The 14,796-nt window shown below is 35.1% G+C and overlaps 2 protein-coding genes and 1 non-coding gene across 3 annotated transcripts in view; all 3 read left to right on the top strand.

Annotated features, from left to right (window-relative positions):
- The first annotated feature begins 1,007 nt into the window (after positions 1–1,007).
- LOC112517643 (transcription factor GTE12) lies at positions 1,008–4,555 on the top strand. Its single transcript, XM_025125006.1, has 5 exons — positions 1,008–1,106; positions 1,913–2,861; positions 2,947–3,010; positions 3,973–4,091; positions 4,164–4,555. The coding sequence occupies exons 2-5, from the start codon at positions 1,980–1,982 to the stop codon at positions 4,350–4,352; spliced, it is 1,254 nt and encodes a 417-aa protein (XP_024980774.1). The 5' UTR covers positions 1,008–1,106; positions 1,913–1,979; the 3' UTR covers positions 4,353–4,555.
- Positions 4,556–5,893: 1,338 nt separating this feature from the next.
- TRNAS-AGA lies at positions 5,894–5,975 on the top strand. The gene has a single exon. It is a non-coding gene; the product is annotated as a tRNA-Ser (tRNA).
- Positions 5,976–6,034: 59 nt separating this feature from the next.
- The window catches only part of LOC112518252 (rab3 GTPase-activating protein catalytic subunit), a 17,460-nt gene continuing 8,698 nt past the window's right edge, over positions 6,035–14,796 (top strand). Inside the window, exons 1-14 of the mRNA XM_025125886.1 lie at positions 6,035–6,246; positions 6,496–6,576; positions 7,468–7,511; positions 7,710–7,773; positions 8,416–8,530; positions 8,617–8,684; positions 8,769–8,866; positions 9,149–9,320; positions 9,801–10,023; positions 10,537–10,663; positions 10,942–11,051; positions 11,215–11,307; positions 13,340–13,465; positions 13,601–13,734. Of these exons, the coding sequence (XP_024981654.1) occupies positions 6,517–6,576; positions 7,468–7,511; positions 7,710–7,773; positions 8,416–8,530; positions 8,617–8,684; positions 8,769–8,866; positions 9,149–9,320; positions 9,801–10,023; positions 10,537–10,663; positions 10,942–11,051; positions 11,215–11,307; positions 13,340–13,465; positions 13,601–13,734 (1,434 nt within the window). The 5' untranslated portion in view covers positions 6,035–6,246; positions 6,496–6,516. The remainder of the gene's footprint in view (positions 6,247–6,495; positions 6,577–7,467; positions 7,512–7,709; positions 7,774–8,415; positions 8,531–8,616; positions 8,685–8,768; positions 8,867–9,148; positions 9,321–9,800; positions 10,024–10,536; positions 10,664–10,941; positions 11,052–11,214; positions 11,308–13,339; positions 13,466–13,600; positions 13,735–14,796) is intronic.

Below are 14,796 nucleotides of genomic sequence, written 5' to 3'. Positions count from 1 at the left end.
TTATATTTAAAATGAGATGTTTATCCTGTATTTGATTGTATTTATTTGCAGTTAGTTACACGAATTCAGATATGGGATAAAATCGGATAGGGATGAACGGGTTTAAGAGKTTTTAAGAGTTTAAGAGTTTTAAGAGTTTAAGAGTTTTAGTCAAATGCTTTATAATATAGTATAGATATAGATGATGATCATCTTATAATTTGAAACTGTAAAGACGAAAAATGTTATTGACAAATCATAAGAACTAAATTTGTAGTTTACTAAAATAAACAAGTAGTTACAAAATTCAACCCTGGACTTTTAAATAACCTATAACTTTTGCCCCTTAATTTATTTTATTACTTATCGATTCACATTTTTACATTAAAATTAATTTGGGAGGATTTGTGAAATGGACAACATGTGTTTTGCACAATTAACATTTAATTCAAAAAGCAACAGATTTCATAATTTCCATCCCCATCTTAGTTATTAAAATATGAATGACTTGGAATCATGTGAGAATTTTTTTTTTACCGTAAGAACCATAAACCCCATTCAAAGCCCATGTATGAGTTAGTGCATTTGATTGGGCGCCTCTGAAAAACATGTTGGTGGCAATATGCAAAAAATAATTTTTTTTTGGAACGGCCATATATGATGTGTATATAATTTTCTTATTTTGGTGTTACTTCTTCAATCTACATATTGTCGTCTTCCTCTCTCGCGGCTTAAAATTATTGAATATGAGTTGCTAGGTTTATTTTTGGACAAAAAAGATAGATTTTTAGGTATACAACTTTCAATGTGATTTTAATTAAATTGATGATTTTTTTATAAGTATAAAGCCATTTTTTCTTTAACAGATGTTGAAAAGTCATAAATTTAATCAAAAACTCACTTAAACGTCATTTCTTTAAATAGTTTATGGACTAAAAGTGATGTCACCAAACAGTTGAGGGACCAATTTCGTAGTTATATATTCTTTATGGATCATTTGACCCGACCCGACCCGACCCATTAAGCTATTTTAGTCGGGATTTTATTTCGTCACTACTACTCTCCCTGTTCGCCACTTTACCGCAACAACTGAAAACAAGAACTTCGCCGGCTGCATTCAAGTTCAGGTATCGTATTTGATTGTTTAAAGCTCCAAATTTAATTTTTTTTCGATCAAATATTTATGGGATTTTTATTGGGAATCGGGATTAACGATATTTGTTATTCGATTAAAATTTTATAGGATCGGGTTTTAGCCGTTTAGAACCAATGTCTGTGGGATTTCTTTTTAGGGTTTAACGGTTTTGATTCTCTCGTTAGTTGAATTTGGTTTAGAGTCAAACGTTTATGGGTTTTGTTACTAGGGTTTAACAGTAGCGAATCGTAAAAGGTAATTGCTTCGATTTTTATCTGTTTTTGGAACTATATTTAGGGTTTCATCGTGAACGTATCGAAGAATTTTGTTTATTGGTTGAAGTAATTAGTATTTTGGTTCATAGTTAAAACAATCTATTCTAATTCGTTTACATTAGTGGGTTTTGTAATTAGGGCTTATGAATGTAAATTATCCTCAACGGTATTAATGATTTTGGTTTCGTTAAGGACAATATTAATAGGGTTTCTTACGGGGATTTAGGGGAACTTTTAATTGTTAGCATCAATGTTCATTGGTATCGTTCTTAGGGTTTATCCACTTCAATTATTTGTTTAAGGTACCCTATGGCATCCTATTTTACTTTCTTAGGGAAGATTTGATGGGCTTAGTTGTTAAATTTTGACAAAGCTGATCTCATTTTGATTATAGATTTATTGTTGTGTAATCTGTATTGAAATCTGTATCTTTTGAATCTGTGGTGGTTGTATGTGTTTTTGTTTTCCCTTTTGTTGCTTGTATCTTGGTGGATATTTATTTACTAACCTTTTCTTTATGCAGTGTGATATTTTGCATCCCTTCTTTAGCACATGAAAATAGATTTCATTCGAGTTCAGAGCTACTGAAAATGGTGAAAATCATTTTACCGGGGTCTAAGAAAAGGCACGAACCGCCTGAAATATTGGAGGGTCAACCCCAGAAAAAGCGGAAGATGGATCACGGTGTTAGGATTGAGTGCGTAAAGATTCTCAAAACATTGATGGCCCATAAATTTGGACCAGTTTTTAATCAACCCGTGGATCCTGTTGAGCTGGGCATTCCTGATTATTTCTTGATAATCTCTCATCCTATGGATTTGGGGACAATTCGTAAGAAATTGGAGGATGATACTTATTCTTCTTCAGAAGCATTTGCTGCTGACATCAGGCTCACATTTTCCAATGCTATGCGATATAATCCTCCTAATAACTGTGTTCATTTGATGGCAAAAGAGATGAATGATCTTTTTGATAAAAGTTGGCGATCTTTAGAGGCAAAGTTGATAAAACTGAGCAAAAATGGCGGAGAACAGGGTCACCATAGTTTACCGGCTAAGATTTCAACACAAGGTTGCAGGGCTGTTAAACAAATTGGTGTCCAAAATAGCAGACCAAAGATTCCGCTAGACACAATCAAGCTACCATCCAAGACTTCCGAAAGCAAAACCGCTAGAAAACAGGGTCTTAATGGTGGTGTTAAAGCCAAGAAAACGGAAGATACAAGCAAGGCTTCAACATGTTCTGAGGAGAAACCTCCCATATCTTGTGAGGAAAAGGCGAGGCTCAAGAAGGAGCTTATGGTGGCATTAAGAGGTGACTTAAGTGGACCAATGCGTGGTTTTCTTCGGAAATATGGTTTGATTTACTCGAGAAAAGAGAAAATCGAGAGTGTTTTTGGTTCGTTTGGTGACGACACTTTATGGGAGTTGAAACGAGTCGTGAAATGTTCTTTGGCTACGAGTACGGAGAAGGTAAAAGCTACGACCTCATGCTTATATGTGATTTTGATTTTTGTATGATATTGTGATTTTGATGCGAGTATGGAATATCATGCAGGGCAAGGACGATTATGTAAAAACTCAACAGATGAAGGAAATATCAGAAAGAAAAAAACTTGAAGGTGCATACAATAATCATTCATTATAGATGATGATGTTGACTTATTTATTCATTATAGATGATGATATGTGAAGTTTTCTTCAATGTGTTATCTTCTATTTGATTCAAGATAATGTGTGACTCGACACATTGTGGAAGTATAATGCGACCATACGTCAAAGATCTAAAATACCCTTTAGCAAGTAAATGAATCTTGTAGATCCAAATTATTATCATCTGTTTCTTAGTATGATAGATGCTGGGCAAATAGGTAATTTAACCTGGAATCTTTCTTAGAATGGAAAAATGCTATTTCCTCTATTCTAGAACAAGTGTAGGCATTTCTGTTTTTGTTTGTCCCAAAATAAGTGTTCACTTTCAGAAGTAAGTGCGTAGTTTCCAATTCTACCCTTGATTATGAGTTGGAGACATTCATTACTCTCTCTATTAATAAGGGTAAAATTGTCATATAGTTAATTATAAAGTGTAATAACTAATAGTTACAAGTTTATAATACTGTCTGTCTTTTTCATTGTGAACATTTATTATGAACTGATGGTGTACAATTTTCATGGGATAGAGGAAGCAATGCAAAATAAGCTATGTTGCAAGGGCATGGGCTTGGAAATACGATTGTTTGATTTGTGGATATGGGATTTGCCAATTCTAGAAAATGAAGTGTTTATATATGTATGTATGTATGTATATATGCAAGGCAAAACGTAACCAATATGAGAAAGAACTTGCTTCTTAATCATACATTAACTAAATAATATTCATGATCAATGATGCAGAGCCTTTTAATCATTCTAACCACTTGATCATTCTGTAGCAAATCCTTCAGCATCAACCAAACAACCCTTGAGTGATAAAGTTGCTTTGTTGAAAGGATTAGTTGGTATATTTAGTATTATGTTCCATTATTCATCATTCATCGGATGAAAACCTCATGATGATGATGATGTACCAAATCGTTGTTTACAGAGAAGTCAAATATTGAGTCTCGAATCAGAGCTGCTCGAGCTGCTAAAGAAGCCATTCTCGAGAACGCAAGGTCTGATTTGCAAATGAGACGCGATAGAGAAAGAGAGAGAGTAGAAAAGGTATGCATGCTTTTCACAATCTTGAAACCCCCCGATTCTGTTTCCTTATCCGTTCCTATTTGTGTGTTTCAGATGGAAAGAACAGTAACCATGGATGACAATCTAACGGTTCTAAGGGAGCTCGAGAAACTGTGCCAATATTCAGGGATTAAAAACCCGTTGGAGAAACTCGGACTACGGTTGAAGGACGAGTACTATTACGGGTATGAATACATCGACGATGATGATGACGAGGAGTTAGAGGATGGTGAGATCTTTTGACAGAAACTGGTGAGTGTGTGTGTGAAGTGGAAAGAAGTTAGGGGGTGTAAATGACCATTCTTTTATCCATGATGGAGGATGTGGTGTTCTTGTATGTTAAACTGAGTAAATATATATATATATATACACTCGATATATGTTGCAGGATTGGTGGTACATTAGCAAATGGTAAAATTGAGATGATGGCGGACTGTTAAAATTTGTACATCTTTTTTTGGATGATGTTTGTGATCGGGTTAAAGTCAATCTTATAAACTAATGATCTAGCTTTTCTAGATTTTATGGATATTTGAAGGTTATTGAGTTCATAAATTTTCTATCTTTAGTTAACCTATAGATTATGTAAGGGTTGTTTATTTACCTCTTAATAGTTTGATTAAGAGACAGTTTCTGAATCATTAAGAGGTGAATCTTGTTTGGCAAAAAAAGTCTGTCTTTTAATGGTTTTAAAGTCCTTTGAATGATTTTGTATCATGGGTCTTATTTAACCATTAAACGCCCTATTTTCATCTTAACGATTACAAACAATTATATTTCATTTTGTATTATATTATGAGAACCCTTTAATCACTTTGTACCAAACCATTCTGCAACTATCAAATAGCCCATAAAAATGCCAAAATAGCAATACAAGGATACAATCCTACAAGAGATATAAAATTTCCGTATTATTGTTAGACAAATTCAACAAATCAACAGTATCTAATTAGGTCATGCATTCATTAACGCTAAAAAATCAGCCTCAAATTCCTTTTTTTTTGGGTCCCGTCTTCGTAAATTTTGTTACGATAAATATATTTTCAAATGATTTTTTTATTTATATGGTTATCTACACGTATCTTGTATTTGTTTATATAAATATAAATATAGACATAGTTATGTTGTTTATGTCACTCATGTTTTTCAACTTTTTTACTACAATATTTAGGACAAGTATTAATTAAAAAATATATATACTCAAAAGGGTTTTCTAAACCTTGAAAATGTAAATTTTTTTTACATTTTTTAGGCATCTGCTGGATAAATTTTCTGACTCCGCCCCTGCATCCTAAGTATCATTTGCTTTGCTGGTTGAACATGATAAAAATCGAGAATTTTACCTTATAAAAAATATAACAAAGACCAAGAACCTTATCCAGTAAGTAAGAGAGATAAGATTTTTTTATATAGTTACCAAATATAGCAAAGACCAAGAACTTTATCATCATTTTATTTTATTAACCTGATATCCAACCCGCTATGTAAGCTGACTAATCCCAGGATGACCACCAAACTATCTACAAAGCAGGTGGACACTTTGAGATTAGTCAACTTGCATAGCGAATTGAATATCTAGGTTAATTAAAAAAAAAAAAAGCGTTTACCCGATCAAATCTTGAGCGATCAGAAGTAATGATTTTACAAAAGTAATACAGTCTGATCAACATTTGATCGGGTGATAGAGTTTGTATCAAACGAGTGGATGACATAATATTTTGAATTCTCAAAATTAATATCTAAAGAAAACATATTTACAGGATTCTACAAAAAAAGCCATCAAAGTGATCGTGCCGGAGTGGTTATCGGGCATGACTAGAAATCATGTGGGCTCTGCCCGCGCAGGTTCGAATCCTGCCGATCACGTTTTTTAATGTCGTGAATCCTTTTTTCAATAACCAAACGCTTAACGGTTTTCAAAACCCAAAATCGACGTGCTTTTTATGCCTATCGCTAACCAACAGATCTCGTCTGCCTTCCAGTTGATCGTCTTCTCGTCGCAGTTAATTCGATTTCAAAACCCAAAATCGACGTGCTTTTCTTCAATTCCCTGTTGATTTACATATTATGCAGCTTTTCGTTTTGGAGTGTTAATCTACTGATTCCACTTAGTACTGCAATGTGTTTCATGAATTAGGTCAGTTTCTATTGAACATTGATGTTTGTCCCCTTGTTTTGATGTATTGGTCATAAGTATCTGATGTGGGATTTTCCTCAATTTGATTTTGATTCAAATACTATATAGCTTTTCATGATGTAGGTTAATTTACATCGAAATTTATGTTACTTTCGTTGTTTTGATATCTTGGTCTTAAGTATGTGATTTGATATTTTCCTGATTTTGATTCTAAAAAAATCTGCTTGATGCTGTTGTGCTATTACACAGGAGGTCGATCTTAGGTATTTAATGGCGTCATCTAGTAAGAAAAGGAATGAGATGGTAAACGAGGCTGAGGAAGAAGAAGAGGTACTGATGGCCACAATCTTCTCTGTGTCCCTACTCCTCTCCTAAATTTCTTTCTCCCGTTTCAACAAAAAGGAGCTACACTTTGACTCTGGTGATTAAATTGGCCAATTTTCAACCGTGCCAAATCATGAAGTTTTGAGAAAGAAATCAAGGATACGATTTCAACCTTGTTAATTTGCTACGTATCAAAGAATGTCAGTCTTAAATTGGTAAAAAAATCGAAATTTCTTTTGGATGGTATCTGTTTGACATAAAGAATCAATGCATAGCTCTCTCTCTCACTCTCTCTTTGTGGGAATGAGGAAAGTATAATCAAGAATATCGGTTGTGGTATACAGTAGTAAACTGGAGCATCAAGTCATTCTTAATTATTGATCTTGGTTGTTGTTGAGCATTTCAAAGAAGAATATCATCTTATGACTTATATTAAAAGCTAACTTAAAATGCCTACTTGTAAACCTTTGATAAATAAGGTTCTTTATATTAAGTTTGTATGGTAGCGTCTCTTCCCTGTTGTCTCTTCCTTAAGAAGGGAAATACTATGGTTGTACTCAATTTTCTGCTGCACTGAGGACAATGAAGAAAAAGCAAATTATAAGCATGTCTAATGCTTTATTTTAATTTTGTTGATGGGATATTCTCAAATTCACGCTCAAAGGATTTCAACACCGTTCATTAATGTTGATAGGTTAGGTTGAGTTGTTCTTCTGAGCATTCTTGTTAATGGTTGAGGTAATTTACCTGAAAAACAGCATTTACGGGGAGTCCGTTTACATTGGAATATTAGCAATCTGTGTGTGCATGTATATAGTACTGTCAATCTTAAAGACGTTTACATGCCAGGAAATACAGGATCTACTAACTGTTTCTTGATGGTTTATTATCATGCAGTTAGAACATTTTGATGACTTTACCCTAGCCTCTTCATGGGAAAGGTATTTTATATATATATATATATATATATATATATATATATATATATATATATATATATATATATATATATATATATATATATATATATAYWTTAATGCATGTCCAAATCCTATAGAGGTTTCTATATACGTACCTGTTTGGATCATTTGTCAGTTTAAAGTGGAAGAATTTAATTTTGCTAAATTCGTTATTTGTAGGTTCATATCAGAAATCGAGGCTGTTTGTCGACAATGGTTAGCAAGTGGTCCCAAAAATTTGTTGGTATGCTTGATGTAACAGGATACTCCAGTATGCATATTTGTTTTACAAATCTGTGGAGACATTATACTAAATTGTATTTGATACAGAATTTAATTGTGTGTTAATTTACTTTTGCTCCGTGGACATTTATCGTTTAATTAAGCTCAAGGAGTATGAGGAGCATTAAATGCAACTGCTAAATCTTAGCGTAGAATCCAACCAACTGGTGTTCCTTTTGACATTAGCCTAAATATACGTCGAATGTTTTTTATGTGACCTTTCTGGCTTTCCCTTCCCCTCTCTCAATACAGATATAATTGTATCTTTTAACCATTAAGAGAATTATTTATACTCTTTCCCTTTCGTTTCTTTCTTGCTTCTTTTTTTGTTTGATTTTTGCGTAGCTTTGCTTATCGTTTTCAATTCATTTTTTGTTTTGATTTTTATTCTGTTTGTCGTCTGTATATATACTATAGTTTTTCTGTTTTATCAAGAAATCTGTATGCTATAACATTAGGAACTGTACAGAATTTCGGATATCTTTTGTTTCTAACGGGCATCTTTTAATGGTTTAGTACAAACTGCATATAGATTTGGTATTCTGGCAATTGTGCCACCAAGAGATTATCACCATTGATATATTCTTGTGTACTCTTCCTTTAGGAAAAGGGAGCTGTTCCCCTGGGGGAACCGAAGAACTTGTATAAGGTCAAGTCAGAGCTGAAATATGCTATGAAAAACTATTGCATGGAGTACTACTTCGAAATTAGTAATGCTGGTATATCTGAAACACCTCTACCGGTTTCAGTTTCAGCCCTTTTCTTGCTAATCTTATCATATTCATTGTTGCATTATCTTGCTCAGGAAAGGTTGTAGATTGGAATTGCACTTCACATGACCTGCAATTATCTTTTGGTGTGAAGGAATTCATGGTATCTACAGTTCATCATCTTAACCTTCATATGTCTCTGTCAAATAATTAAATATAAAGGCACTTATGTTTCAAATGTAAACAGGTGATTGCACCTCAAAGTGCCAGTGGGGTTATTCTTGATTCACCAGAGGCTAGCAAGCTTCTAAGTGCAGTTGCTATAGCCTTCTCAAATTGTTCTAGGTGGGACTGCTGCTCAATATAATGTCTACTTCTATAATTATGTTGAATATAATGTTTTTCTCTGAAGTATCAAGTGTTGTTACATGATGGCCCTGAAAAATAGAAGATTGGAAAACAGGAGTTCACTTATTCTTTTAAGGTTTTTACTTGGTTGTTAGAAGTCGGTTCTTTTACTTGGTTATTTTTAACTACCTATTCAAATTAAGTATTTGGTTCTCTTGGATGAGAAGCGTAACTATCATATCTTTGGATTCTGATTCTATGAACACTTGGACAATTTAGTTTATGGCCAGCATTTGTTCCAGTGCATGATCCTTCTCGAAAAGCTTACATTGGTATCCAAAGTATGGGGACAGTCTTCACTCGAAGATTTGAGGCAGATCTTATTGCTAGTCAGGTTCCAGTAAAACTTATGCATTTGGAGGGATTGTATGAGCTGTTTGTCTCTAAGTTTGTAAGTCACCTCCCTCACTCTTATCTTCTGATGCCATAGGCTCTGTTGTTTATATCAGTCTCAAACTCTAATTTGTTGATTTGGCTACGTGCTATCAGATTTCTATGCCATTCAAAATGCATTTTTCATGTGTTTCTCTCTTTAAATTTGTAAGTGGATGTTCCAGAGGCTGTAGCTTTCTTAAACCATCAATTTATTTGCCTGTTATCTTAATCTTATGCCCTTTCTAATTAATCTCTCACTGGAAACATGGTTATGTATGTATATAATATACCTGTGAAATTTGATTATACTTGCTATCTTTTTCTACTTTCTAAACCATGTCATGTTTGACTGCACGCTATTTTTGTGCTGAGCTACTGAATTAACAGTTAAAAGTTCCCAATTCTTTTGCACCTTGAGCTCACTTTTAGAAACGTCATTCTGGCCATTGCACATACCTTCTATTCGCTATTTATCAACTGAACTGTTATGCTGTAGGCCTTCTCCTCGTCAGACCTTTCGACACATCTCTTCAGAGTTCATTTCACCATGAAGCTAACATACAAAACTCTTCCTTACGATGATGACAATGAATTGCAAAAATCCGACTCCGAGATTACTGAATCTGGTGTGGATACTGTAAGTGATAGCCGCAACAAACTACAATGGGATGATGATTGTCCTTGGAGTGAGTGGTACACTGCAGAAGACCCCGTAAAAGGTAATGTTTGTCAAGACTAGCAACATCAGTGGCCTTTCTTCTAGTTCATAGTTTCAGTTGTTAGGTCGTTACTGGTAGTAAATGAGACTATAATGCCCCTGTTAGAGCAGAAATGCACTTATGCAACATAAATGAAGCTACTCTAAGACCCTGGAAGATCAATATAGTTTGTGTATGCCATATTCAGTGGGCTTTACAATATAGTTTGTGTATGCCATATTCAGTGGGCTAATAAGTTTTTTGGAGTGTCGAAGAACTAATGCTCGATTCTTTTTCCTTTTTGTTGTCAAATCTTTCAGTTGTTCCTGGGTCAAGGAAATGTAGCAAGCATTTTGTTAACAAGAATTATAACCTGTTATCTCTCTAAACTGGTCAACAGGCACCGGAATTGGAAAAAAAACTGAACATGCTATTTATAGGAGATTGAGAATATTTGGAGCCTTGGTAAATCTGTGTTATATTTTATAAATGCATCTCTTTCTTGTTGCTTATATATGCATATAATGTCTGCAGCTTTTGAATTGATTGCCATGTGGGAAGAGAAAACGGTTGAAAGCTCCATGGAGATGGCTGAACTGGAAAATGCTTCTATCCATGAGGCTCAAAAGTGGTTCATTGTTCCCGAATTCTCTTCATATCTGTAAGGAATTCTGTTGTTAGATTATCTTCAAACTGTTATTTCTCCACATACTTCGATGGACTTTTTGTGCTTATAATTTTTACATTCTTCTTTACTCGTCAAGTAACCATAATATCATGGTCATTTGGGCCTGACTCTTTTTGTTATATTTTTCGTCCCAGAGAATTGATGGACCTCCTGAGTTTAATGTATTTGTATTTTGGAATTTAGTTTGATCATATTCTCTGGTGATTTATCTTCTCCCAACTGTTATAGAATGATGCAATATTGTTGTGTAGCATGGGTGATCATATGGGAAACATGGTTGGGTTTGCTTCACAACTTCGTCTCTTGATTGATGCATTGGCTATGTCCTTGGAGGTTCAATTCATGGAAGATTTTGTTTCAGGTCTGGGCTTACCTATAAATCAGCTTAGATTGCCTGTATATTTGTGTGTTTTTTCCCTTTATTATAGAGAACAGGTTGAAGCTTCTGTTCTTTTTGGTGATGTCTTGTGAAATAATTTACAAATCTTTTATATTGCTCACTTTTCTGTTACGGTTCTTTGCAGTTGAAACATCAGGATCTGACAAATTGAAGTCATCTGCAGTAATTCCTCCACCGACAGTTCTTGATCGCGTGCTCAAAGATCTTTGTCATGCGGGTACATTTTCCTTTTAAGCAGTTTATGCTTTCTACATGGTAGAGCTCTTCAGGGATGGTTATTAGCACATATATCTTTATACGATCCATCCCAACAAAAGTATCATAAATGATGGAAAACATATTATATTGCTTGTATTGCTAGACTAGTGTTGAGATAAATGATGGAAGATTTTTCATGTTATTCTTGAATTCCAAAGAGAAGTCTTAAACTTCGATAATCAATCAAGTCATTTAGCTTTACAACTTTTTATGACAATGTAGCCGTCGTCTGCATGCCTCAGATGGTTACATTTCGTTTTTAGTATTAGAAAACACCCTGCCAATTAGCAGATGGCCCCATGAAGACTTCAAGTCCGCCCCTGTGTTAGCAGCAATGAATAAAATGACCATGAGTCCAGACAATGCATCAATGGAGAAACAAAAGGCAGCATTTAGAATTAATCCCCAAGCTAAAAATGATTTAATTGGAAGTGAGTACTGATCTATTATCAAAAACAGATTGCTATTATCAGCTGGCATCAAATTGATGGAGCTACAAAATCTATTAAGATGATAGAAGGCAGTCAAAAGAAGCTAAACTGTCAGCCACACAGGCTGCTTCTCTAAAGATATGAATAACCCCATATTCTTAGTAATCAGGGGTTTACCAGATGGATATCTTTTCTTGTTCAATTGTCTGTTAAATGGTACACCATATGATAAACCCGAAACGACCATATCATTCTTACTTGTTGCAGGTCGTTCCAGTCTTGGGCTTTACAAGATCAATGTTCATACAATACAAGCAATTAAATATTTGTAACATGCACGTTTACTGGTATACATACCCTTTCCTAGTCATTATACCACCGTTGACCAGAAAACACCAATTTACTGATCATAGGCTGGTTCCTAACCATTGAAAAGCTCCATGAAGCTGGCCTGCCCTTTTACTGTGGCACTGCTTGTATTGGAACTACCAATTTTTGGGCACTAAATATTGGTTTTGAGCATAGAAAGCTTCCTTTGTGTGGTCTGTTACATGTTTTGGTCTAGTAGATCCTATCATCATTTATATGTTAAGAGTTTGTTGTGTAAATGAAATTTTGTAGCACATGAGTATTTTTCTACTTGCTTCAACTTGAAATTGCCTTTATCTGCACTATTTGCTCTAGACTATTAACCAAGAGTAAATTGTAAGAGAGAAAGACATGTTCCCATCTAAGTAGACCTTTATGAATCATGCTCCCTGAATTCCTCTTCGAAAGGTCCATCTCTAATGTATTTCCTGATTAGTTAAGTAGCTTTTTAGCTTTGTCCAGACGGGACAGTTCCAGACACCTATACCCTTTATAGAGCACTTCCTTCATATCAAGTGGTTTCTCTGCACAGCTCTTTTGTTTTATGGACACGTATTCATCCGGTTTCAAGTTCTTTATCGTCCCGTTTGAACAACCTAACCTAAAAAGAATACGTGGATATAGGTGATAGCTAGCCACTTTATGGGTTGAGTACTTAAAGCTCCAGTGATTCAAGTAACTCACTTCAAGTTTCCACGTCTTGATTGGGAATGCATTGTGGTTATGTCTATGTTCTTGCTAGCGTTGAACTTAGGTATGCCCTCAGGACTAGGTAGTACAATGGTGATACCTCTTAGTGGTCTCAGACCCAATTATACTCCTGCAGCATGGGATAAAGAGGACCACTGGTGATCTTTACGTACCTGAAAGGTTTGATATGCTTATATGATTTAGAAAAAGATGTGGTTTAAACTTGTTAAACATAGTTATGTCTTCAATCTTCATTGGATTTGCACTTTACGTGCCCCAAGTGTTTTTCTGAATTCTTGCATTTTTGCATTTCGGGAGTGTGTGTTCATTCTATTTCCCCTGCTAATTCTACTTCTGCTGTTCTGAAGTAGTTGTGATAAGATCAGAATGGTCATCGACCAGAATGATAATATGGAAAATCACAGCATAAGAATACAACTCAAATTTCCACAGCCGAGATATAGATGCATGCCGACTGTTGATTACCTCTCTTCATTGCAGGACCTGGACTCATTTCTCCCCAAGGCGGACACAAGAGTTCTCGAACTATCAAGGGCGCTCCCTTGGAAAATCTGTTTGCTCAATTTTGCTTACACTCGTTATGGTTCGGAGACTGCAACATACGTGGTATAGTAGCAAATATAATGATTTTGTTGGTGACACTATCTTGAAAACTTGAACTAGTGATTCAATTTTTTTTATTTGACTACCATTATTCTTGTTTCACTTCCCTTACCAAAGTTCGTTGTTATTTATGTTTAGCCATTGCCGTACTATGGATAGAGTTTATTAGAGAAGTCCGTTGGTGTTGGGAAGAGTGCCAGCCATTGCCACGGATGCCAACCAATGGCACACTTGACTTATCAACTTGTTTGGTAAACCAAAAGCTGCATATGGTAATCATTTCGTCTTTGAACTTGCTACTAGATACATGTAAATTTTGTGGATAACTAGGCAATAAGCAATAACAAATTGAGCTAGAAGCTCAATGGTCCCTCCATCTTTTCGTTGGATTCTGAACCTTCAAGTTTACTCATTTATCGGTATGAACTAAGATTATGCAAAATAGGTCTTATATCGCTACTTCTGACTTTTTGGTTTCTATTTCATGTGAATAAGCTCTCGTAGGCTAGTATCAGATAAAAACAATTATTTCACCAAAGTTCCCACTACAGATTAGAAGTACCTCCTTCTTGAAGGTAACCAAAACTCTGGTTCAACGTAGATAAATGGTACTGCCGAGATTTCATTTTCACTCATTCACGAGGGTTATTATAATTACACTTGTTTAGGTTCGTACAATTTGAGTATAAATAAGTGACCTATATAAGGTGTATCATATCAAGTAAGCTTATTTATTTAAAGTTGGTATTCATTGCAATCAAGAAATGGGTACTTACGATATTGTTCATAGATAGCCATATACCCAGTTTGTTCGTATTCATTTTTATTGCCATTTATTGAGATATTGTACATGTGATGCTTTCTCCACTTACCAAACTATACGTATGTGTGTGTGTTTTACGGAACTTCTATTTTTCTTGCATGCTCCTTAACATATCACATATAACTTGATCATTTTACCATGGTTCTGTTTTGTCAATGTGTTGATGGGTAGAACTGAATGAAGAGTGTTGAATGACTAAGAGGATCTGAAGAGTTTAGGAACTCCAGCACTGGTGCAGGATTTAAATTTTGTTTGATAGTGTAACAACCCGTCCCACATCGGTTGGTGAGGAGAACTAAGCACTCCTTATAAGGGTGTGGATACCTCAGCCTAGTGTGACCGGTTTCCCTTGTGGTATAGCGGGGAAAACAAAACCGTGAGGCATTGTGGTATAGCGTGCCAAAGCGGACAATATCATGCTACGGGGTTCTGGGGGCGTTACAAATGGTATCAGAGCCAGACCCGGATCGATGTGGCCCAACGAGGACGTTGTGTCCTAACGGGGGGAGGG

Source organism: Cynara cardunculus (genome assembly GCF_001531365.2).
Source record: "Cynara cardunculus var. scolymus isolate 2C chromosome LG 9, CcrdV1, whole genome shotgun sequence".
In the NCBI taxonomy this organism is placed as follows: domain Eukaryota; kingdom Viridiplantae; phylum Streptophyta; class Magnoliopsida; order Asterales; family Asteraceae; genus Cynara; species Cynara cardunculus.
Note: the sequence above shows the minus strand (reverse complement) of the source record. Positions and strands in the feature narration are given on the sequence as shown.